At 36.7% G+C, this 26,285-nt stretch overlaps 2 protein-coding genes across 3 annotated transcripts; one reads left to right on the top strand and one right to left on the bottom strand.

The window, feature by feature from the left end:
- On the top strand, window positions 5,924-15,497 carry LOC18786735. Its single transcript, XM_007221004.2, has 9 exons — window positions 5,924-6,709; window positions 7,357-7,443; window positions 9,126-9,215; window positions 10,236-10,316; window positions 10,563-10,754; window positions 10,837-12,915; window positions 13,451-13,597; window positions 14,050-14,426; window positions 14,998-15,497. Exons 1-9 carry the CDS (start codon window positions 6,641-6,643, stop codon window positions 15,128-15,130), a joined length of 3,255 nt encoding a protein of 1,084 aa, XP_007221066.2. The 5' UTR covers window positions 5,924-6,640; the 3' UTR covers window positions 15,131-15,497.
- LOC18787239 (F-box protein At3g54460) lies at window positions 17,333-24,100 on the bottom strand. 2 transcript variants are annotated; one of them, XM_020556677.1, is made up of 9 exons: window positions 23,269-24,100; window positions 19,877-22,489; window positions 19,572-19,785; window positions 19,201-19,488; window positions 19,048-19,107; window positions 18,815-18,945; window positions 18,438-18,552; window positions 18,219-18,366; window positions 17,333-17,685 (listed from the first exon to the last, which is right to left on the bottom strand). In XM_020556677.1, the coding sequence occupies exons 1-8, from the start codon at window positions 23,811-23,813 to the stop codon at window positions 18,223-18,225; spliced, it is 4,110 nt and encodes a 1,369-aa protein (XP_020412266.1). In that variant the 5' UTR covers window positions 23,814-24,100; the 3' UTR covers window positions 17,333-17,685; window positions 18,219-18,222. The 2 variants fall into 2 exon arrangements, 1 of the variants encoding a protein (XP_020412266.1); XR_002270114.1 differs by lacking the exons at window positions 17,333-17,685; window positions 18,219-18,366; window positions 18,438-18,552 and having other exon boundaries at window positions 18,921-18,945; window positions 19,307-19,488.

Below are 26,285 nucleotides of genomic sequence, written 5' to 3'. Positions count from 1 at the left end.
GTTTTGCCGTACGGTGGTGGCTATCAAATTGAAACATGGAAGGGATGCATGAACTTGGCAACATAGAATGTGGGTGCGTAATGATCAACCAATGACACATGAAATTAGTGGTGGATCCAAAATTTAAAAGTCAAGTATGCAGAGTTTATTTTAAAATTTTGATGGTATGAGTGAATTTCATTTATAAAAATAAAAAGATACATCTAAGCGGGAGACGTAATGATTCTTACCTTCAAATATACATAAATAAAAGTTTAACTAAAAAAATCTTGACCATTATCGACTCTTTGGACCTCAATTTTTTCAACTTGAGGCTCAACAGTGGGAAAGTCAGGAAGATTTTGCTCATCGCAAATGGGAAGTATTGCACTAGATGATGACCCATCATTCTTTTTCTTAAAAAAAAAAAAAGATAACAAATTCATACCCAAAAAACAAAAAAAGAGAACAAATTCTTTGTTTTCTTAGAGTTTCGATTGTTATCCGACATAATAAAAGATAACATATTTAGTGTCAGTTTGACATTGCTTATTTGGGATGATAAGTGATTTTTTAAAAATTTTGAGAAACCCAACTCGTTTGGTAAACTGTGAGAAAATCACTTATTATTAAAAATTACTGTGAGAGAAAGTTATAAGGGAAAGCAGCTAATGAGGTGCTTTCATTTTCTAATTATGCAGGAATCAGTTTCGAAGATGCACTGAGTTTAATGATTATGTAGCAATCATTTTCTGATTATGCGTGAAATCAATATCAACAACACTTTCAACAAAAATTTTACCAAATACCAAATTGCTTTCTCTCACAGCTGATTTTTCTCACAGCAAATTTGACAACGATTATTTTCACAGCACAGTAATGCCAAACTGGCCCTTAATCAAACATCCTAACAAAAAATCAAACAAATTCTCATAATAGCATTAATGCATTTAATCAAACATTAACAAACCAACAACAAATCATACATCTCAACAAAATTCCTAAAATCAAAGACCTAATTAATTTCAATAAAATCTCCAAATTATAATTCATTCCTAAATGAATAATACTAGTCTTACCATATTTTTATACCACAATTTCATACCACATGATGTGGCAGCTGATGTGTACATACCACATCATGTAAAATACTAGTTTCTGTTTTTCTAATTTTATTTATTAAAATACACTTCATTCATTTAATTGATGTGACATATGATATGGACATGCCACATCATATGGTATAGAAATGTGGGATAAAAATGTGGTAAGTGTAGCACTACTCTTCCTAAATAAACCCTAGAATACTCGTTTCAAATTAAAATTAAAATTAAGATGCATATATTTATTTTAGGAAAAACCCAATAGGAGAAGATAATTAAAGAGGAGAGCATGAGAAGAATACTTGTTGCCTAGATAGAGAGAAACACTTACATGAAATGGGAATATCACTATTTTGCTATCCTCGACCAATCACGGTATGCCATACGTGTTAACTTTTTCACGTGGCATTCTGTGATTGGGTAGGGATAGCAAAACAGTGTTATCCCCATTCCATATAAGTTTTTCTGCTAGATAGGAGAAGATGTTGCCAAGAGAGAGGTTATTGTCAGCCCAAAGAGAGAAGTTACTGCTAAAGCTGCCAAGGAAAAGAGAAGGTGAGGACTGTTGGCTATGCCTATGCGCAACCAAAAGGGTTGGCTGGTGGGTCGCTCTCTCATTCACGCGAAGAGAGCCTTGTTGGCTAGGATTAGGGTTTCTCCAGTTTTCTTTACTCACTTTACGTCGTCTCTCTTAGTCTTCTTTAATTGTCTCTTTGGGTTCTCCTTGGTATATTGGGTACAACGATTTTTTGTTCTTTTGTTCTCTGTGGGGTGGCTGCGTCACCTTTCTTTCTGGGTTACCAAGGAGCCAATCGCTGGTGAGGGGTCTCCATCTTAACGCTATAGAGGTGGCCACCGCCTCTTCTGCTCAAGGAGGTGACAAGTATGCAGCACCAAGCGGAAATAAGAAGTGTGCAAAAACTAGTGTTGGACATCTGATTGTTAGTGGCATGGCTTTTTTTGGTAAGCATAGTTTTTGTATCGAGGATTTTGTTGACAAGGCGGAGGAGACCAGCCTCAAGGGGTCTCCAAGGTCTCCCTAATAATTCTCCTATTTAATGTTCATGGGCTTGACAACCGATGAACGTTCCTATTATGAAGATCTTTCTTCGAAAATTTCTTCAGGCTAAGAGGCCAATCTTGGTCTCCCTCATTTGTCAGCTGCGGTTCTATATTAAGAAAATTAGAGGTGGCGGTTGGTGTTTGGCTGGATCTGTTATGATGCTCGTAATACGTTTTTGACTCTGTACGAAGAACTATAATGCTTTCTTTAGATCATAGAAGGCTTTCTTTGACAGTACATGCGTAGTGATGGGATATGTTTCAATGGTTTTGCAGTTAGGTGATTGGCTGGATCTATTTTGATACCCATAGTAGCTGGATCTATTCTGATACTCAAAATACGTTTTTGACTATGTAGGAAGAATTATGATGCTTTTTCTACATCATAGGAAGACTTTTTTTTACAATACCTACGTAATGATGAGATGTTATTTTAAGGGTTTTGAGGTCAGGTTCTAGGTTTGTTTGTTTTGTATAAGTTGTTTGACTCTTATATTTAGTCAATAGCATAGGTGGTACTATTTCCTACCTTGGGGTTTTGTTTTCTTTGAGAAGGTTTTAACGAGGCTGCTTTTAACATGCTAGTTCTTACCATGTAATGTTCCTTTTGGTTTACTGAAATACCATCTTTTCTATAAAAATTTTAAAATAAAAAAAAAACAAAAAGGTTGGGTGCTTATATTTCTTCGCTTGTTTTCCTTTTTTTTTAATTTTTAATTTTAAAATTTTAAAAATAATATTGAGTAGGCTCGGCTTTGATTTGTGGGTTGCTTTTAATTTTTTTTAAAAATGTGTTTGGGTAGGCATGGGCTTTGTATGTTCACATCATCACATGGGCTGGGTAGGAATAGGTATGATTACATATAGGTTTTTTTTTTTTGTTGGGAAAAAAAATTGAGTAGGTGGCTGCCTATCTTGCCCTTGCTGTAAGATCGCCCCTGATTATATTGGCTTTAAGAGATTGTAGTGTTGTAGAGTGATTGTGGTTTTGTGCAAAACAGATTATATTTTTACAAATACACTCTCATGCGTTGGAAATCTTCGTAAGAAGAGATGGGCCAGAACCACTCAGGAAACGGGCTAGTAATGATGTATGATTAGGCAAGAGAACAAAAATTGATACGGTGTTGAGTGGGGTCGAAGTCATCATCATGATTGAACTAACGGGAGATGAATGTGGGAAGGTGTTAGGCAATGTCATAACCAGAGAAGTTGGAGTCATTTATGTAGCGAAAAGAGCCATCACTATCAAAGGTACCGCCGAACTAATGACTACACTAGATGAAGGAGTAGCTATTGCCACGTGCAACCTACACAAAAGTATAAGGGACTCATATTGGAAAAATGTGGTTCAAAGTCATAATAATATCTAGGTGTAAAGATGATACCATTAGGTCAAATGAAGGAGTTAAAGGTGAAGATAACTGAACCTCGGTTGTCGTTTCCCTTGGCCTTGACTTAGCAACTGCTTGTTTGGCTACATTCCTTTCAAGATCCGCCTGTTTTACTAGATGCTTTTTCTTGCCTAAAGAAGCTAGATAATAAGCAAACAAAAGTCATCAAAATTGTCACAACCCGATCCGAATATTCCTGAATTAGGATGCGTGAATTGAATGAAATAAAATAAAAAGACTGAAAAAAATGGTTAAAATACATTTCCTTTATATATAAATAATAATAATAATCTTACAAGTGTACAAGATATAAATAAAACTTTATCACTCTAAACTAATCCAACTTCTTTGGTTTCGTCTTTGTCTTGCCCACTAATTGATTTGAAAAACAAAATAGGTGAGGGATGAGCAGACCACCGCTCAGTGAGTAGATTATGTAATATGCCAGTCAAGCGATGTCATTTTACACACTCTAGAAAATATAATAAAAAGATACACAATCCAAATCATATCACATCATTACTTCATATCTTGGTTATCCTTCACAAATTATACCCAGCACGTGACCCTTATTGGCCTCACTGCCCTAAATCCCCTTCTGGTACATTTATCCTTCGGATACCAGTCATTGAAGTTCTCATATTCCATGAATAATACGTACTTCACAAAAACTCCAAATAATATATATATTGTATGAAATATTGCACAACTTAGACATGCTTGAATTGAAAATAGAGAGAGAGATTTGTAAATAGAATAAATCCATGATTTTCACATTTATTACAAAATAAGAACTTTTAGAACACATTACATAACCCACAAAAACACACTTTCTTCATCTTGTTTCTTTTTCTTCCTTCTCTCTCTCTCTCTCTCTCTCTCTCTCTCTCACACACACACACACACACACACTACTTCATGGTAGAAAATCTATTCTAAAGAATTGGAATGAATGATTGAAGTAAGGAATGATTATGCTTATATGAGAGATTACGGATGTAACCAAATAATATATATATATATATATAAATAAAATAAGATAAGATAGAAAAGTAAGGAAATAATGTGACTCATCCCTCTTTGGCCAATGATATCACAACACCACTTGTTACTAGCATGCAAGGTGGCATGGCAATGATGATTTGATTAAAATCAATTCCAAGTCTTTACACTTGAAAAACAAGAATGGTGCCATCTTTCAACTAAAGAAAATATCTCATACTAGACTTAAGATTTAATAACATATAGGTCTTCACAATAAATATTAAATAACATATTAATAAATATTAAATAACATATTAATAAATAATTAATATACAGTATGAAAAGTTATCACAATGGAGACAATATTTCATACATGGTGGAGAGATGTTAACGATGGGATCATCCCATATGATCTCATCTACATTCACTTATTCCTCTTCTTCTTCCGATCCATATACGCCTTCGGTCTCACTCTCTTCATTGTAGACTGAATGAACAATGACATGGGTCGAACCGGCCAGCTTGGCGCAGTCCACAGTCTGAAAAGATCTAGGCTTATCTAGATCCTCGACGCCTAGCTACTTGCTACCTCCCTCTCTCGATCTTGGCTGTTGTTATCTCCATGATAAACTCAAACCAAACCAAACCATTCATTCATCAGCACTGTGGTTTTCTAGTGCGTTGGTTCGACGACCAGATTTGCTCTTCGGTATTCGGTGGTTGGCGGTCGAGCCAACTTGATTCGGTTGCCCAGCCCACAAAGCATCCACATTTGCTGAGGTTGTTTGGGCCAACAAATTGATGACATTGAAGATCAACTCACTGAAAGAGAAGGCATGCTTTGGAAAATCCAGTAGCAGAGCTTATCAAATGAATGCAGTGATTAATGAGCTGTAAATTCAATTAATAATCGCGCATATGCCTAAAAGTGAAGATGCTATTTCGGCAAATTTCTCTTCTAAAAAAAAAGTTTATTGTTTTTAATTTATTAGTGGGTAAAATGCATTTTTGTCACCCTATGTTGGAGGAGATAAAAAGGAGATATTTAGTCATATACTCATTCTTAGCACTAATAATATAGATAAATTATACACCATTTAATTTCTATAAACAAACCCAAAAAATGACAACTGGTCCTATTGAATTTAATTTTGATTATTAAATTACTTTGATACCCTATTGAGTTTTTTTGAGTATTTTTATGAGGTTTTGGAGTTGAGTTTGTTTTAAGAAATTGATGGTAATTTTGTAATTTATAAGAAGTTAAAAGTTTCTTTGTTATGTTGTAAATGGATTTTGAGTGTGCTTCTAAAGTCCATTTTATATAGATTTTTTTAAATAATTTGAACCCATATATTGAGTATAATAGTGAATCTCCAAAATAAAAAAAAAATTAAAAAAACAGAATAAAAACAAAATAAAAAAGCGTAATGTTCCGCCTTGTTTCATGCGGTCGTGGCAATTTCTGAATGGGTCATTGACCACAATAGTCAGTAGTTGACTTCACAGCTAGAAAATAAAAACACAAAAAAAGAATTGAAAAAAGAAAAAGAAAAAAAGAGTAGCCAACGCCACAGTCTCAGTCTCCCACCGGATCAATCAATCACTTTCGACACCATCACTCACTCAGATACTCCCTCTCTCTCTCTCTCTCTCTCTCTCTCTCTCTCTCTCTAACTCACTATTTTCCCCCGCTTTTTGGCTCTCTTTCCTTTTCCACAGAGCCCAAATTTCTCTCCCATACAAACACAGAGCCTCGAAGTAAACGAGCCGAGAATCTTGGAAATCGCCAAATTCCTACAGCCGTTTTGGCCACATTGGCTCGTCGTTTAGGGATATAAACTCCGTCCTATTAAGCCGCCATTGTTATCGTTCGTTCCTCCTCTTTGAGCTCGATTTTGAGCTGCGTAGCCTTAGAAAATGGAGCATCTATTCGGAAATGAACTTCAATTGGATCAGTGATTGATCTCCGTGAAGCAGTTTAATCAACGGCTGTGATTGAGTCTCTCTACGAGAGGGAGAGAGAGAGGGGGGGCAGCTGTCGAAGGAGGCAATGGGAGGCGTATTGGGTGCAATGGAAGTTAGGGTTTCGGAAGGGAAAGGGAGATTGATTCGTTGATGTTGCGCATGGAGAGGATGACTGCGGATCAGGCGAAGGCGGGCCCACTCGAAAGGGACATTGACTTGGTGATTTTTCATTCACTTTGGAATTTTTTTATATTGTTTATTTGTTTTAATTTATTTTCTTGACGCTTTGCCCCTTTGAAGTTGGAAGCGTTAGTTAATGAGTGAATGAGAAGCTTCATTAATGATCATTTTTGTGAATTGTTAACATAATTCATATTTATAGTTTTTTTGTTGTTGTTATTTTTGTATAAATTTTGCAAGGTCTTATAGTTGATGAGAGATGCAATGCATGCAGCCACTGCATTACGTGTTGTTCATCAACATAATCTCATGTGGCATTTATTGTTGGATCGTCTTACAGAATATTGAAGGAGTTGTGCATTCACTTAGGAGATAGCTCAACCTTCGTGTCTACATTGCCATATTACATGGATTATTACCTATTATGATGTGCCGCACATGTTTGTTTGTTTGTGCCAAAGACAGAAAAATGAATGAGAAAAACTATAGTTCAATGTTGAAACCATTTTGCCACAAATAAAGCTCTTGGCTAATATTTAATGAACTTTGAAGATGTGTAAACAGTGTACCCCACTGATTCTTCTTGCTCTATGGTGCTATTAGTATTGTAGTTTTCCATACAGTTACCAGTTTGGAGAACATTTATATTTTGTTCTAATTCATGTTCTCTGCTCATTTCAAAGCAGGCCATCACTGCTCTGAAAAAAGGTGCACAGTTACTCAAGTATGGACGCAGAGGAAAACCCAAATTTTGTCCTTTCAGGCTGTCCAATGTATGTCTTTGAAGACTAAAGTACTTTCTTAATGTTTTTGCACGCATATTTTTCTTTATTGCTTATCATTCTTTATGCTGGACTTTCAAATGTAAATTTGAGTTCTTATGAGTAGCTGCTCTTGCATTCAAGTTGATTAGTGCATATTTATTAATTATTTCTTGCTTTGCTTAGTTTATGTTACAACTAAAGGTATGTCAAAGGGATCTGCAGTGAAATATTTGATGGCTTTAAAATGTATAAGAATTATATATAGAGGAATCGTCTATTGTCACATTTTTGGCATGTTATGCTACTAGAGTGTGAATTAGGGCAGCACTTTCAGATACAATTCTACTGCACTAACAGTCTTCATTCATAGTCTAGCAAGAAAAAAAATTATTTGATATATATTGGTATGCTGCAAGGAGCATACCACATTGGGTGAAAGGAAATATCTGCTATCTCTGCACTCATTAGGCAGTGCCTTTGATTTTCCAGCAATATTTGCAGTAATTTGAGAAGATACAGATACATAAGAAACTGGTGCTCTTTTCTATTTTTTACGTGTATCTATATTGGGTTGGCTAAAAACTTGCTTTGTGGAATGAGTTATTTCATACTCTGACAAGCTTTTCATCACTGGAAATGTCAGCAAGTGTTTCTCAGAAGAGGATAGCAAATAGAAGAATACGTGGAACCAATTTTTAATGAAACACCCCAACAATTTTTTTCATTTTAAAGAAAAAATTGATACAGTAGTGTAGTGGAGAAGGAATGACTACAAGATTCATTAGTACCCTTCCTCAAATTACTTTCTGTGGAAGTAATCAGCTTTACAGAGACATTGGTCTCTAGTGCATTATGGTTTTACTAACATTGCCCTCCGTTTGGATGAGGGAAAATAACTCGGAATTTAGCTAAAAGTCGGGAATTTGAAAGGAGAAATTGACAATTCCCTTGTTTGGTAACTTAAGCGCAGAATTTATTAAACGATGAGCGGAAAAATTCGTGGAAATTGGGGCATCAAATTCCCGAGTTTAATTTCCACAAAAATAGGTGTCATTTCACAATTTTCATAGTTCCATTTACAAAATTCAACATACATTAATCCAAACACTGAAATCTTCAATTGCCAGAAATTGAAATGATGCAAATCTAAATTACGTCATTTTAAAATTCTATGTAATTTTCAATTCCTTTGTCCAAACGGAGGGTTAGAGTTTGAAACCTTCATTGAGTTTGCTTCTTCAAATATGATCCCCATGCTAAATTAGGCACTTGAACACCATACAAACCTTTTTATGTGCTACTTATATGACATTGAAAGTAAAAGAAAAAAGGCATGAAGTAAATGACATAACAAGGGCTTTTATTCTGAACTAAATAATGTTGGTCTTGATGTTTTGCGGTCCTAAATAATGTTGGATGCTTGCACATGCCTTTATCTTGCAATCTTGATGTTGCAGTAATTATTTATCTGAAGCTCTTTTGTTCGGAACTACATGCCCTTATAAAATTTTTATACTTTTTATGATCACTTTCTTAAGCTTTAAGGGATCTGATAATCAGACTTTGTATGAGTCATTTATCACAGTTTCTTGTGATTTAGCGAGCAAAGAAATCTTGTAGTGAATTTCCTTCTTCTTCTTTTTTTTTTTAAAACTAAGGTTTTGAATGTTCTTCCGTGTTACTTCTTTCAGGATGAATCTTCTCTAATATGGTACTCAGGGAAAGAGGAGAAATATGTTAAACTAAGCCACGTCTCCAGAATTATACCTGGTCAGCGAACAGTAAGTTCTTCGTGTTGAGATCTCCTACGTCTCCTTAATGGTGAATACTGCAATAAATATGCCAATTATAGATGACTAGAAGAATATGATAACTTCACATCTGATGCTTTTAGGTTTGTATCTTTTGATTTCATTTGCATTGTCTAGCTTATTCTAAACATTGACCAAGTTAGTAGCATGGCTATAGCATAACTAAATGTGTTATGAAAACTATTAGGCTTCAATCTTCCATTCATATGATTTCAGCACTAAATTACACCTAGGTTAAAAAAGGGTGCAGAAAAAACCTACAGGGTATAATTGCCTTATTGCTAATCATCTGAAGGCCTCAAAGAAGTGAAAAAAAGTCCAAGAATTATATGCCATAACAGAACATTTCAATTACTGAATCTATTCTGGCTAGACGAAAGAGGAAAGGTTCATCAAGTTTTTGGGCATATTTCTTTGGTCAATGTTGCTTGTTTGAAATTTTATAATTGAATATGAAGCATTTACTTCTTTGAATTTTGTTGTTTGGAATCAGTACGTCTACTATGGAAGACTCATGCTGGAAACCTGTGTATCTTATTTGTTAGAGAACCATAATCACCATCTGGAGTGGTTATAGTCTCTGATATGGTATATTGTATGTAGACTATCATATATGGTTGCATGGTAGGCTGTGGTTTGAGTAGTTATACGGTTCAGGAAAAGAAAGAAAAGGGACCTTACACCGTGACTTGGATGGTGGGGGTAGGCTGGTGTTTTAACCTGGTTCTAAGCTTAGACCTTGTGCTTGCATGACTAATCTGTAACTCATACATTAGATGTTTCCAACTGTGTGCAGTCAGAATTTATGGGTTTTGTTTTTTTTTTTCCTGGAGACTTATCTTTATATCTTTCTGAAACCATATTCCTCCGGACGATGTTGGGTCTCCTATTGATAAGGATTTTTAATGCTGTAATACTTGTTTGATTTGCTTTCTCATTTATTCTCAGCTATGACTTAACAGAACGTTCTTTTATTTGATATCACTGCAGCAAACCTTTCAGAGGTATCCTCGACCTGAAAAGGAATATCAGTCATTTTCTCTTATGTATAATGATCGGTCTTTAGATTTGGTAAGCATCTTCTTGTTGATGATTTCTGCTGTATTTGATTCTTGGATATTCTATTTTCTATGCTCAAGTAGTCTTCTTCTTTATATTAAACTGTTATATGATAAATTATGTTTTGCTTTCGCGACTTTCATTTCTCTTGTCAATATATTTCTTTCTGTATGTTTAACTTTTCTATGTATAACTCCGGTGTCTACCACACCCCTCTATGCTCTTCCATAACTTTCATTTGCTTATTGCTTATGCCAGATATGCAAGGATAAAGATGAAGCTGAAGTTTGGTTTACTGGTCTAAAAGCGTTAATATCACGTGGCCTTCATCAGAAGGGGAGAGCAGAATCAAGAAGTGGAGTTACATCTGAAGCAAATAGTCCGAGATCACATACCCAAAGAAGTTCTCCTTTGAGCTCTCCATTTTGTAGTGGTGATAGTTCGCAGAAGGTGTTCTTATTTTGCCTCTCTTGTTAATTCCATGTGTAAAACTGTAATATACAAGTAAATAGTCTTCTTGTAACTGATGCAGGATGGTGTGGAACCCTTTCATCTTCAAGCTACATTTGAAAGCCCTCCAAAAGTTGGTTTGGAGAAGGCTTTATCAGATGTCATGTTATATGCCCTGCCTCCAAAAATTCCATTTCCTTCAGACACTGCATGTGGCTCGGTCCAGTCTCTGTCATCAGGAGGTTCAGATGGAATGAATGGACGAATAAAGGGTGCAGGTGTGGATGCTTTTAGAGTAAGTTTATCAAGTGCTGTTAGCTCATCAAGTCAAGGCTCTGGTCATGATGATGGTGATGCTTTAGGGGATGTTTTCATTTGGGGGGAAGGCATTGGTGATTGCTTTCTGGGTGGAGGATCACGTAGAGTTGGAAGTTCTTCTAGTTGTAAGATGGACTCCTCTGTGCCTAAAGTCTTGGAATCTGCTGTAGTACTTGATGTTCAAAGTATAGCTTGTGGTGGACGACATGCTGCTTTCGTAACCAAGCAAGGAGAGGTATTTTCTTGGGGCGAAGAGTTAGGAGGCAGACTTGGACATGGTGTGGATGCTGATGTTTCGCATCCGAAGCTCATAGATGCTCTTAAAAATATCAATGTTGAATTTTTAGCATGCGGGGAATACCACTCTTGTGCTGTAACACTTTCCGGTGACATGTACACATGGGGTGGCAGTACTTGCAATTTCTCGCTCCTTGGCCATGGGTTTCAATCAAGTCAATGGGTCCCGAGAAAGCTAAATGGACCTTTAGAGGGGATTCATGTCTCATCGGTTTCTTGTGGACCATGGCACACAGCTGTTGTGACCTCTGCTGGCCAATTGTTTACTTTTGGAGATGGAACTTTTGGTGTTCTAGGTCATGGGGATCGAAAGAGTATTCCGGTACCCAGGGAGGTTGAGTCCCTTAAAGGTCTCCGCACTGTGCGAGTAGCTTGTGGTGTTTGGCACACTGCAGCAGTGATTGAAGTTATGATGGGGTCATCAAGTTCCAGCAACTGTTCTTCTGGAAAGCTTTTTACATGGGGAGATGGAGATAAAGGTCGACTTGGACATGGTGACAAGGAAGCAAGACTTGTGCCCACTTGTGTTGCTGCTTTGGTTGAACCCAACTTCTGTAAAGTTGCTTGCGGACAAAGTCTGACTGTTGCACTTACAACTACGGGCCATGTTTACACAATGGGAAGCCCTGTTTTTGGTCAACTAGGGGTCCCTCAAGCTGATGGGAAACTTCCATGCCGTGTTGAGGGAAAGCTAATGAAGAGTTTTGTTGAAGAAATTGCTTGTGGTGCTTATCATGTTGCAGTTTTAACTTCGAGAACTGAAGTTTACACTTGGGGAAAGGGTGCAAATGGTCGATTAGGTCTTGGGGATACAGAAGATAAATTTTCGCCAACATTAGTTGAAGCTTTGAAAGACAAACAAGTCAAGAGTATTGTTTGTGGCACTAACTTTACAGCAGCTATCTGTCTTCATAAATGGGTCTCTGGTATTGATCAATCGATGTGTTCTGGCTGTCGCCTTCCATTTAATTTTAAAAGAAAAAGACACAATTGTTATAATTGTGGACTTGTGTTATGCCATTCATGCAGCAGCAAAAAGTGTCTCAAGGCTTCCATGGCACCAAACCCAAACAAACCTTATCGTGTCTGTGACAACTGTTTTAGCAAACTTAGAAAGGCAACCGAAACCAACTCTTCATCTGGGCCTGCTTTTAGTAGAAGAGGAAGTATGAATCAGGGATTCAATGAACTAATTGAAAACAATGTTAAGGAAATGGAAAGTGGATCTTCCAAAAGAAACAAGAAACTGGATTTTAGCAGCAATTGCGTTACTCCCACTCCAAATGGAGTTTCTGAGCGCCGTGCAGTCAATGCGACTAAATCTTTCAACCCAATGTTTGGATCATCCAAAAAGTTTTTCTCAGCTTCGCTTCCTGGATCCAGAATTGCATCCCGAGCAACATCACCAACATCAAGGCGATCTAGTCCACCTCGTGCAACAACCCCAACCCCAGCTCTTTCAGGGCTTACTTTGCCAAAAGTTGTGGATGATGCTAAAAGGACAAATGACAGTCTGAGTGAAGAAGTTCTTAAATTAAGAGCTCAGGTATATTGATTGTTTGTTTTTGTTTTTTATTTAATGTCAATTTGTGTGGAAAGTTGCTTCTGCTGTTCAGTATATAGCTATCCATGTTGGTAAAAAGAAGAAAAATAAATTCACTTTGTCCAGAGGATAACTTGTCCAGCGGTTTAAGTAACAATTTAATGTTTGCAACTCCTGAGGTGATATCTAACTGTCTTTATTACTAATTGTAGTGGGTCTGTTAAATAAAAGAAAAAGTGTTGTAGTACTAGTGGGTGATAACTTTGATGCTTATAGTTATATGCAAGTTTTTGGGCTATGAAAAGCAACAAAGTATCTCAAGTATCTTTTCTTGTTTTCTTACAGTTGTTTCTTTCATGCTAACTTACCATGGAGATTAGGTTTCTAGAGTTCATATTTCTGGTAGAACGGAGTCTATGAAAGTTTACAATTTCCACACCATCTGTGTTTTTTATTGTGTTTCCCCTGCCTTCACTACGCAAAATTACATGGATGAGTCTAACTTCGTGCTTTTCAACTAATCAATCTCATTATGTAGGTTGAAGATCTTACTCGTAAAGCTCAACTTCAAGATATTGAGATGGAACGAACAACCCAACAGTTGAAGGAGGCTCTCACAGTAGCAGGGGAAGAAACTACAAAATGTAAAGCAGCGAAGGAAGTAATTAAGTCGCTCACAGCCCAAGTAGGTTTCATGCTCATGTTTATAGTGTTTTTGCATAAGGAAAGATGTTTAGTGTTTGAAACAGAGTGATATTGTGGTTAGGAAGGATGTTTAGTGTTTTAAACTCATCTGCCTTATTTATAGTTTATAACCAATAATATGGCAATTCTATTAGGACGTGCTAAAATCTAAGTTTTATCAGTGATGCATCTTATCCAAAAAATCCAGGACAAGGTGCAAACGGAAGTCAAAATTATTATGTAGTTAAGAAAACTGCAACTTTATCCCTTTTCAGAAGCGCAGTGCAGTCCCTATCATGTGTAGGACGTTTCATATTACCCTTTACTTCACTAAGCCTTTTGAGTTCCAGGATACTATGACATTCTTTTTGACAATGCAATAGCCACTTAACCATGTAGCTGAAATATCATTGTCTCAACAATCTGAATTAATGCCTTGTTTATTTATGTTAGTTGAAGGAAATGGCTGAAAGGTTACCGATTGGAACAGCAAGAAACATTGATACTCGTCCATTAGACTCTCCCAGTCCCACTCATGAAGTTTCTACTGCAGCCATTGAGAAAACAAGCAGTCCATTGACTTTCCATGAACCATATTCAGTTGTATCAAACAGCTTGATGATTTCTGACTTGCCAAAGTCCTACAATAACCACACTTCAAATCACACTGAAGTGACACATCCAGAAGCAACAGCTAGGCATAAGAACAGGGGAACAAAAACTGAAGCAACACACGGGGTTGAATGGGTTGAGCAAGATGAGCCTGGTGTATATATTACCCTTGTTTCCTTGCCTGGAGGAGTCAAAGATCTCAAGCGTGTCCGCTTCAGGTATGTCTCCTTTTGTGATATGTCATGCAGCCACTTTTTAACGATAGATTCTATTAAATCTGTTCTGAAATAAATTTGTGTCTGTTTCCCAAAGTGGGATTTAACGTTGTCATCGTATGCATATGCGTGTGGTTGCATACCACAAATTAGGAGCTGTCTAATCTAGTCGATGGTTAATGGAACTAATAACATTCCACAACTTATGTATTGCATACATGGTAAATTTCAGGGCCTGCTCATGCTATTAGGTTTTCATTTTGACATTCATAAATATGAAGTTTCACGTTATTGAAGAGTATAACCTTTAAGTCTAAAAGTTGGTGTGTATTTAATCACATCTCTGTGTTAACCTTTATCTTTTATTTCTTTTCATCTTGCTGCTAGTAACTTCTTCACGGGTTCCTGTATGTCTTTTGCTTAAAGGCCTATGTATTTTCTTAGTAACGGAAGATGACATCTGTGTTAACTATAATTTTTGCCTATTCTATCAAATTGTATTTGTATTTAATTTTTTTTTTTGCCATGTATTTAATTGACAATGACTAAAATTTAAGTGCCTGAATTCTGTCAGTCGAAAGCGGTTCAGTGAGAAACAAGCAGAACAGTGGTGGGCGGCAAATAGGGGTAGAGTATATCAGCAGTACAATGTTCCGGTGGTTGAAAAACCGGGTATTCCCATGGGGAGAGAAGGGTTAGCTCATTGAGCTTGTAATGTGAAGATATAAGTGGAAGGGCATGGGGAGAGAGAATGGTTAGCACATTGCACCTTTAGTTTTTCATTTTAAGGAGGCAATGTGGTATTTTTTTTCTCTCTTCCCTTGAATTTTGTCATTACCCTTCTTATTCTTTGGCCCTTTAATGCATTGTCAACTCACCTATGCCTTTTTGTTTTCTTTTTTTGTTTTCTTCTTTTGGGGAGGGAAGTGATAAGAGTAGGTAGGCCATGTATATTCTTTGTAAGTACTCGAGTTAAATTCAAAGTAGTTTTCCTTGTAAATCCTTACTGAAGAACTATTTACATAAACAGCTCAAAAAGAAAAAAAAATTTCAAATACAAAAGTTTCAGAAACTTTTCTTTTGCTGGTTACCATGAATTACAAGGTGATTTTCTGATCCCCTACTTTTCCTTGGGTCAGATTTCTGATGCCTTATTTCCTCATTCTTGAAACTGACTCAGTTTAATCCCTCTATACATGAAACCTACGTATTCAGGCTACCAAAGAATAAGAAACGAAAAGGCAACAAAATATAATATGATCTGCAAAACAAGAGGATGTCGTTGTTAAGCACTGCCTTTTTTATTTAAGAGGGTAAAACGTCCTGGCGCTTGAATTCAGTTTTACAACTAGAATTATCATTGGCATGAAATATATAAATTAAAAAAAGAAAGTCTTATCAACGGGCTTAGCCAAGTGGAAAAAGGTCTTGACTTGTATTCTAGAGGTCTCAGGTTCGTATAGGTAAGAGACTAATACAAAAATGTTAAAAGATTTCTCCTTTTGTTTCTATTTATTATCCTAGTTTGATTTATTTATAGGTCTAATGACATTTTAGTCTCTGGAGGTTTAGGATCAGTATCGAAATGGGCCCTGATATTTCAATTTCATCAAATTCATACTTGAAATTTCAAAATATGACCAATTTACACCGGCAATTACATTGACTGTCAGGTCATACATTAAATGTTGACGTGGCATTCATGGAACCCACAACAAAACCTATTTCGCTTTCTTCCCCACGTCTCTCTCTTCCCCCTTCAACATAGTCACTGTGCAAACAATGACTGTTCGTCTTCAGGGGGTTTTAATTTGAACTCTCAAATCATGAAATCGATCCAAACTACATATACCAACAACAAGAACACGTAGAGGGGATAAAAAAACCATACCTTAATTGACGTCAATGGCCATCAAAATCGGCATTGAAAGGTGAAACCCTGATTCTCCCTTTCTAAGCTCGTTTCAGAGTCGTGAGGAATTGGGGAGGTCGAGCATTGGCCTAGACTTGGTGGTTGGAAGTAGCCGGTCTTTTCCGACCAGTCCCGTAATCGAAGGTGGCCGAACTGCGGTGTTGTGTCGCCAGGAAGACGAACAATCACTTTTTGCATAGTGACTGTGTCGAATGGAAGAGAAAGATGCGGTGAAGAGAGAGAAATAGGTTTTGTGTTGGGTTCCACGATTGCCACGTCAGCATTTAATGTCTGACCTGAAGGTCAATGTAACATTGGGTGTAAATTGGTCATATTTTGAAATGTCAAGTATGAAATTGATGAAATTGAAAAATCGAGGCCCATTTCGATACTGACCCTAAACCTCCAGGGACTAAAATGTCGTTAATCCTTATATATATATATATATATATATATATATCAGTGCCGATCTCTTGGACCACAGGAGTCCAAGAGATTGTGGTCACCTACCGTTGGATATTAATCCAATGGTTCAAAAAAGTTTTTTAAAAGGAGTGCAAGAGTGAGTGAACAATTGAATTTACATCCAACGGTGAGTGACCATAAATCTCTTGGACCTTGTAGTCCAAGAGATCAGGACTGATATATATATATATATATATATATATAAGATTTTAAAAATTCTTCTTTCTTTTCATTTTAGAACGGGTCAAGTCAATCTGTAAGTAAGAATTTACCGGGTTGTCATGTTCTTGTGGATCTTCTTCCTTTTGTGGGAACGTTAACAGAAATGCTATAATGGAGTTGTTGTGGGAAGGATTCAATTCCACCATCCAATGAGAGAAAATATTAGAATTGAACTTTTTTAATGATTGAATGGTTGGTTTGAACCCTCATTCAACCCCCCCTAAAATTCCTCCCGGACGGTTAATATTTTGAGGATTTTGTTTGGGCTTCGGCCCTCCAAATTACCCACACGCAAAAAGCCTTGGAACGATTTAGGACTATGGAGTGAAACAATAAATTTAATCGGCAATAAACATTACAAGAATTTTCTTTTCCGGCCTTATGTTAACTTAAGACCTGAGCACTTGTAGAAGCCATACTACTATGATACAATTCCCAATAAAAAAATTACTAGAAGATGCTCCCAAAAACAAAGCTGAAGCAAAGTTGGCTTTGTTGGTCAAAGACCAATCACCATAAATGAGTCCTAAGATCTGCATTTGATTCAATTGTGGGCCTTCTTGACGGAAAACGGCATCGGCAAGATATCAGCAAAAATGGCAGGTTATCCATGCAAAAGTTGTCAAATGTTCTTGACGACTATGTTACATGACGGTCAAATTCCCGGACAGGGAAAAAGAATAAATGAGCAAACCAAACCGTAAAATAAGTCGACAGAAACTAAATAAACATGCAACATTGAAGAACTTCTGGTAAATGTCTCAAAAAACCACAGGTTAGCAATTATTTCGTTCTCCATATAAAATCACCCATTTGATTATCCTATGTTGTTTAGATACACGTGGCCACACACAGTTAAGTATCTAGAGTAGATAAAAACCCCTACATAGTACACTCAAACAGTAGGATCACAATTACTTTTTTAAATGAAGACACGGGTGGAGCCGGGACTTGCAAGAAGCATTATGCCTTGAGTTTACCAAATTTGACCACATAAAGTTATATTCTAGATTTTTCCATATCCAACAGATATAGGGGAGGGAGGGAAAACTTCCAACAATAAAACTATCCTCACAAAACACAAATGTCAACCACGATTGCTGTCCCAAAGCCAGCACGTGTATTTTATGCTAATTCAAGCTATGACTACACAGAGATCTAGCACAATGATATGCCATAAAACATCATGCACAAACCTTTTTACATAGGATTTGTCCGCACAAAGCTAATTTGAGACAGATAATTGCTCTCAGCAAAATCATGTAATGAACGGCGAGTTCGTGCCCCTTTAGGGTCAGATTTTCCAACCTCCTCCTTTAAAAATCTTCTGCACTCATCAGCATCCTGAAGCAACATAAGTAAGTATATAGCTCACAAGTTAAACACTACGAACTGAAACCATTGCTAGAGTTTACCTGTAAGAACTCCAGCATTTGCTCTTCAATTGTACCGCGCATTGCAAGAGTTTCCACGTGTATTGGACGAGTAGCACCCATCCGATGAGCACGACTAACAACTTGTTCCTCCATGCTAAAGAAGTTTCAACCAACAGAACAAATTAATGTCAAGTGGGAAACATTTTGACTATGGTATTTATAAACTATTAAAGTAACTATGTAGTGAATCAAATAAATAGCTTTGATCTGTGAAATAGGCAGGTTAGAACAGAAAGTGAAAGTTCTTTTCCAAGTAGCAGAGTTGTTATTTATTTATTTTTTGTAAAATGGGCATGTGATATTTTTTTTAGAAAAAAAAAATAGAAACATGACATTAGGAATTTGAGAATGATAACCTTCTGTCCCATATTGGTTCCATTAAAAATACATGTGTTACAAAGCTCAGATCGAGACCCAGTGCAGCACTTCCATCCATCAAAAGAACTGTGCAACTAGCATCATGCTGGAACATCGCCAGTGACTTCATCTGAACCAATGAAAGTAAATTAGTTTTACACCAAAAAATAAGAATTCGAATGAGCATATGACAATAAACAAAATATATAAAAGAAGAGGAAAAAACATGTACCTTGTTGCTAGAATGCATTGGACTATACATCCCAGCATATTTAATACCAGCAATGGTCAACTGACAAAAAAAGAATGAAGTTGAAATCCCATTACTTATACAAACACACATAACGACACAAATCCATAACAGGGTATGGTATACAATAGTCACCTGTTGTTCAATAACATGTATATGCTCAAGAAATTGAGAAAATACCAAAACTTTTTCCAAATTTGTTTCATGAGTCTTGGTGGTCCTTTTAAAGTCATGAACTTGCCTCAGTCCTTTTGAATTGCTCATCTCAGACAGACAAACTAAATTGTCAGTGCGCATGGCATTATTGTTGTCATCCAGAGGGCAATCAACATTGCTATTAGCTTCCTGCAGTGCTTTCAATTTCTGTACAACATAGGCGACTTTACTGCTAGATGTTGACTGCCAATCAGGATCCCAGTTATCCTGCATAAAGCAAAAGGCAAACATCGGTAAAGTTGGTCCCTAAAAAACAAAAAGCAAAATGAAAATAGTTAAACTTGTCTTGCCTGTTTATATGAGGGTTGTAACTCAATAAGATCTTTGGGAACAGGCCACTTAGGATTGGGATTTTCTGGCCGAGTTAGTGCATCCGGAGTTTCCATCTCATATAAGTGACCACAGCCAGGATATGTACACCTTTCACTGTCCAAACCAACACAATCAAGGCACAAAAGATGCCTACAAGGTGTAATGACAGGTAACCGACACCATTCCTTGCATCTAATAAAATAAAATGCAATCAATAATCAGTAATCAAAATTTTCTGGCAAATCTATAATTTTGTGGCAGGAGCGACAACAACTAATATTACCTTATACAGTTGCCACCATAAAGGAGATTATATTTTATAAAAGCATACTCCTCAGACGTGGGATCTAGACCATCTTCAGCTAGAATATCCATAGTTTCTTGAATATCTTCACCAGCATCTGTTACTTTTATATGCCCAGCCACACAGCAAGATAGTCTGACATTTCCAATAGTTGTACTTCGAAATTTCCACTGTTTTGGATTCAAAAGACTCTCAACATGAGAAGGATCATTCCAGTCAGCCATTAATATATTGCGCCGCACTGTAACTACCAATTCGTTGTAACTTCTTGCATGCTCCTCTGTAAAATCAAGAAAAGTAACTTTCTTGATGCAGGGTGGAATAGTCTGCAAATCTACCTTTCTTGCACTAATCATGCACCTATGCAGTAAATGCAACAAACGAGATCGTCCTTCTTCCATTTTTGCTTCAAAAGGCCTAAGAATCCCAGCTTCCCATGACTTATGATTCTTCCCATAAGCTTCCTCATGAAGGAACTTGAGCAATGGTTGAAGATGCGACAGCTGACTGTTGGGTGTATTAGGAGTTGGAGTTCCAGTCAATATCCAACGGTTTGAAGCCATCAATGAAACTGCCATCTGCATTTTGTTTGTCAAGCTAAGACTTGAGCCAAGGGTATGCCCCTCATCTAACATGACTCTAAGCCAATGCACTTGCATCAATGCACTTTTCTTACGAGGGCCCCACTCTGCACTTAAACGATTGAATGTGGTTATGACAACATCGTAGTCCCAAGCTAGACTGTGTGCAGAAGGCTTCCTATGGTCATTCCAAAAATAAACCCGTAGCTGACCAGGCCTTACATGCTTCTGGATTTGGGTTTTCCAATGATCAACTAAGTTGGTTGGAACAACAATTAGGGTTGCTCTTGAAAGATACAGCCTAAGTGAATCCAATGGTGCACAAAGAGCGATTCTGAGAGCAGCAATGTCGAAACTCATATTGTGAAGATTTCGTGGGTAATACCACCTATTAACACCCTTTTCTACTCTTCTTTTGAGACCAAATGCTTGAAATATTTTTTGAAACCCATAGGCATCTTCACCAGGCGTTACACAGGTGCTTATGAAAGGACTTCGCAAACCAATTGTCTCCATTGCTGAGAGCTTGTCAGAAGGAAGTTTAGCCAACCAATTTAGGGATTTCTTTGTTATGGAGTTTATCAAGGCATAATGCTCTTTAAGTACACTGATGAAGAAAGAAACGTTTTGTTCCTCTCCTCCAGATGTCTCCTTTGTGCAAAATCCCAGTAAATATGTTATTGGCCGGCAATTATCCCAGGATTCTTCAGGAACACTACAACTCTGGTAGAAAGGATCGGCATTCATGCTACAAAACCATGCTGCACTAGCATCAGAACTACTACTTTCTGGAAGCTTCCGCCACTTGCAGCAAGCATCACACTGAACCCAGGTGTCGTTATAATCATAATTATCTCCATTAACCTTCCCAAGCCTCTTGTGACTGTTTGAAAGTCCATGTGGCATAGCAGCTCGCTTTTTCTGAGTGACACGTCCTGGACCATCAGAAACATGCTTCATTCTACTAGAGTTTTTCCCCGCTTTTCTTTTTCTGGATTTGCTAGATGCTACTTCAAATGCGGGAAAAAGATTTTTACTGATGCGACTCAAGTTTCTGGTGCATTGAACTACACACATTGCTGGATCAGAGTATGCACCTGCTGCTGTTTCTATTCCTTTACCAGAAGGTCCAGGACATGAATTATTGAATCCTGGAATTTGCTCATCAAGAAGTACCCTAGCTCTTTTAGATCGGTAGTATTTGGAATAGGCAAGAATAGTTTGAGCATTCTGACCCATGTCCCTCTTTTCCGAGAGCATGTTCCTATCAGTGGCATGAACCCCATTAAGCTCATAATAACCACATCTCTGGTCTCCATTATGCATACACCAGTTAACATGTACCCCATCTGGTGGATTTGACAGTGTTCCTTGTGTCTTCAGAATAAGGGAAAGAGCAGTTATAGTCTTGCCTAATCCAGGCTCATCACAGAACATTCCCCCGTGAAAATCATTGACAGTGGGAGCCACCCCAGTGATTATTTCCCCAGATATGGTGTTTATGTAGAAAGAAAATCCATCTTCAGTTGAGAAAGCCATGTACAACGGATGTGGCAAGACGTCAGCATTTCTCTCACGTTGTAGCATCCACTCAACTGCTGCTTGCTGATGAGGAAACAGTTTAAGTTTCATGCATGGCATGATTGAGGTAGCCAGCAGTCTCAGATGGCGGCAGGTTGCAGACACCCTAACAAGGTCAATTGGGCTAAGCACAGCAAGAATACCAAGTAAAATGTCATCAGATATCTCCGAAATACCCGATCTACAAGAGTCATCACATGACTGTATTCTAGAAGAATTAGGTTTGCCTGTCGTTGCAACACTAGGTAAGCTCTTAAAAATTTCATGAAGCTCAAATAGCCTTTTCTTCGAAGAATCAGAGAAATTATGATGCAGCTTGCAACCAAAAACATGGCAATCTGAAAGATTCCATATGCTTCTATTTGTTCCTACAGTATTTTCGAGATAGTCTCCATTCATGAGCATTGCGCTTCTCTCTGCCCAATCAGAACTGCAAAGTGATGTTGTTGAACTTGTTAGGGTGACAAGAACGATACAGAGGTTTTCAATTGTTGGGTAAAGGACCCTTCACTGAATCTGAATAAACCGACTGCAGTAAAACATATAAATAATAAAAAGAAAACTGCAACAACCATTTTCTTAGTTAAGGCAAGTGAAATTGTGTCAAGGAGATACTGCAACAGACAAGAATAACTAGGATTCATAACATCTCTCTTAAGCCGGCCAATCAAAACCAAAATTGTACACATGCCAACCAGTGCTCTGTACCGGCATATTAATATTAGAAACGGGTGAATGGCAAGGGACATCCTATTTCTGGGGTGTAAACCAATGATTACCATCAACGATAACTTAAGTTGTTTAACCAACTCACGCCAATGTGATACTGACACCTCACTGGTGAGGAACTTTCATTAATCCATGTTGTTTTCTTAAGTATACAAATCTAATTCCATTTATAAATATATGGTAACGTTTCTTGCCCGAATGTAAATGAGGAACTCTAATCCATGTTGTTTTATCAAGACCAAATGTCTAATTCCATATATAAATATACGGTAATGTTTCTTGCCGGAATGTAAATCAGGATGGCTGTCTAAGTGTCTAAGTGAGGAGAGTCTAACATGTCAAAGTTTATTTCTCCCCTAACATTCAACATTTCCAAACTAGCTAATCAACATCTAATTGATATACACAGATATAGATATATAAACGCATATACACAGATATATATTAAGAAAAACGAAAGAGTGACGTCTTGCATGTCACCTCAAATGTCGGAACAGAGCACCGGCAACGGAGCCGGACCTCGGGAACTGCCAACCAGACAATAATGCAATTGTGAGATAGACATCAACCAGCAAAACAGCCCTGACTTCTCCATTGGCACCGGCCTCAACCCGAACCAATCGAGCATCGATCATCAAGCACTTGTTCATAACCAAAGAGTGAAGCTGGTGCACCACGCTTATGCTCCCATTCACCAGCCCTATACTCCTCTTCCGCATTCCTATCTTCTTCGAGACCTCCGGGGCCTTCCTCTTCTTCCCCAACTCCGAAGAAGAGGAAGCCTCGCATTGCTCCGAATCATTATTCGTCGAATCATCGGCGTTGGGGTTTTCGTCTATGGGAGATAGGACGACGTCGTTTCGTGACGTGAAACTCACGCCGGTTGGAGAGAATTGGAAGCGGGTGCCGAAAGGTAAGATTTGGCGGAGATCAGGGTGGTCCGGGGAAGTAACAGTGAGAACGGCACAGAGGAAACCGCAGCGCTTGTGGTCGGAGAACGACACTGTATCCTCCTGCTCCTCCATGGAATTGACACAGGGATGGATTTACAGAGATTGAGAAGAATTTAAATAAGAAAATTAGCGCATGCAATTGGTTAGGGTTGGGAATGCGTGCGAAGGTACATTGGTTGATAAATCAGTGTGTTTGAATAACGAATATTGAATTGAATTGAACAGGGAAACATGGGATGGGATGATGATGACGAGACTTGTTTTGGTCCTCATGAGGAGAGGAGACTGCTCTAACTGTTGGGGTCCGCTTTTCGGGTAAGGGCTTTGTTCATCGCCCCATTTGGGAGATTTGTAAAGTAAGTCCAATTTAGGGAAGATTTGGGAACATACTCTCTTCTTAATTAATTAATGTAATATCTGATTGTAGTTTGTCGGATTTTCCACTTTGGTCTCTATGGTTTTAAGGATATGTCTAAATTTTTGTCCAATTTTTGTAATGGAATAAGCATGTCTCTCTCTTGTGTGGAGTATTTTAGACGGAAATTTTGATTTCTCCTCGAATTTTAATGGATATTAAATTATATACAGAAATTACGATAGTTAAAATCAAATGAATCGAGGTAAAAAATCCAATAAGGAAACTACATGAAGTAACATTTTTCTCATAAATTAATGTCTCTAGCATTATGGATAATATAAAAAATACCCGAAGTTTTAAATTTTATTGTTTTTAGGAAAACCTAAAAGATGTCTAAAGTCTAGAAAATTTGAGTGGAGAGACCTACCATCATATTTGTTTTGAGGAATGTCATTGTGTCTTTCGTCTTATTGAGAAATTCATGTCTCTTTTCAGACTCAATATTCAACATTATCGCAAAACTCTAGAAAATAAAATAAAATCCATTCAATTAAAAAAAAAAAAAAAGGAAAAAACATTCAAGATTATTTTGTATTTAATTATCCAACAAGAACCACCAAATATCATAATAATATCACCAAGATGAATCGAATGTGCTAAGAATATAGTACAAATATATCCGCATACGGACAAATTGAAATTAAACCTTTTTTATTTATTTATACCAAACAGATTGAAATTAAACTTCAACGTTGGACAAGTGAAATGTTGGGCAGATTGGAATAATAATAACACAGGTTATGTTTTCTTCTTTTGTTAATTCAAAATAATAATACGATTTGGAATTTCAAATAACGCAGGTTAGGTGCGAGTTTCATAGATTTGGACCAAGAGGTTGGACATGAAGAATAAAGAAGGGTGGACTAACTATTTTTTGCTTTCTCACGTTCTCCACAGTTTTTTTTTAAAAAAAAAATTCCAATTTTGAAAACGAGTTGAACGATAAAAGTTCGGCCACTATATAATTTTTTAAATTCTTTTAATATATATTATTTGTATTCAATAATATGCGAGAAAATATATATAATACATGAATTTTGTGTGTCTTATTAAAAATTTTGTAAAAAAATACGTACGTACATGTTCAATATGAGTATTGTACTATTTCTTTTTTAAAATTTTTTAAAAAATGGAGCATAAATGCCAGGCTATACTATTTCTTTTGTAAAAAAATTAGGAAAAACCCGAGTATAGCCGCACGGCTGTACTATTTCTTTAAAAAAATTTAAAAAACGAGAATAGCCGCGCTCTTTAAAAAAAAGGGCCCCTCCTAGTTGCATTAGTTTATACTTTAAATATATTAATTTGGTATAGCCACGCGGCTATACAAGGGAACTGTGTATGTGTTTTATTCGGCAAAAAATTTGGCAAATTACAACGTCAAATTTCAGCCACTATATAATATGAGACTTATGTGTATAATATGTGAATTTGTGTGTATTATTGATACTTTTGTACGTACGTATTTTTCATATTTAACACGTATTTTTTACAAAATTTCAATAATACACATATTATACACTTAATTCTCATATTATATAGTGGCCAAACTTTTAAGTTGTAAATTGCCAAAATTTTGTAGAATAAAACACGTACGCATTTTTCTTGTATAGACGCACGACAATACTAAATTAATATCTATAAAGTATAAACTAATGCAAATAGAGGGTCCTTTTTTTATTTTTCTTTTTATAAAATAGTATAGCCGTATGGGTATACCCGGTTTTTACCTATTTTTTTTAAATAAGAAATATTGCAGTGGTGTGGCTATATTCTGTTTTTTTAATTTCAAAAAGAAAAAGAAAAAAGAAATAGCACAATACTCGTATTGAACATGTACGTAAATATTTTTCATATTTAATACATTTATTTTTTACAAAATTTTCAATAATACACACAAAATTCACGTCTTATACACATATTCTCACATATTGTTGAATACAAATAATACATATTAAAATTTTTTAAAAATAGTATATAGTGGCCGAACTTTTAAGTTGTAATTTGCCAAAATTTTGCTAAATAAAACACGTATGTTTTATCGTATAGCCTCGTAGTTATACCAAATTAATATCTATAAAGTATAAACTAATGCAACTAGGTGGGTCATTTTATTTTATTTTATT

Source organism: Prunus persica, chromosome G2 (genome assembly GCF_000346465.2).
Source record: "Prunus persica cultivar Lovell chromosome G2, Prunus_persica_NCBIv2, whole genome shotgun sequence".
Taxonomy (NCBI): Eukaryota; Viridiplantae; Streptophyta; class Magnoliopsida; order Rosales; family Rosaceae; genus Prunus; species Prunus persica.
Note: the sequence above shows the minus strand (reverse complement) of the source record. Positions and strands in the feature narration are given on the sequence as shown.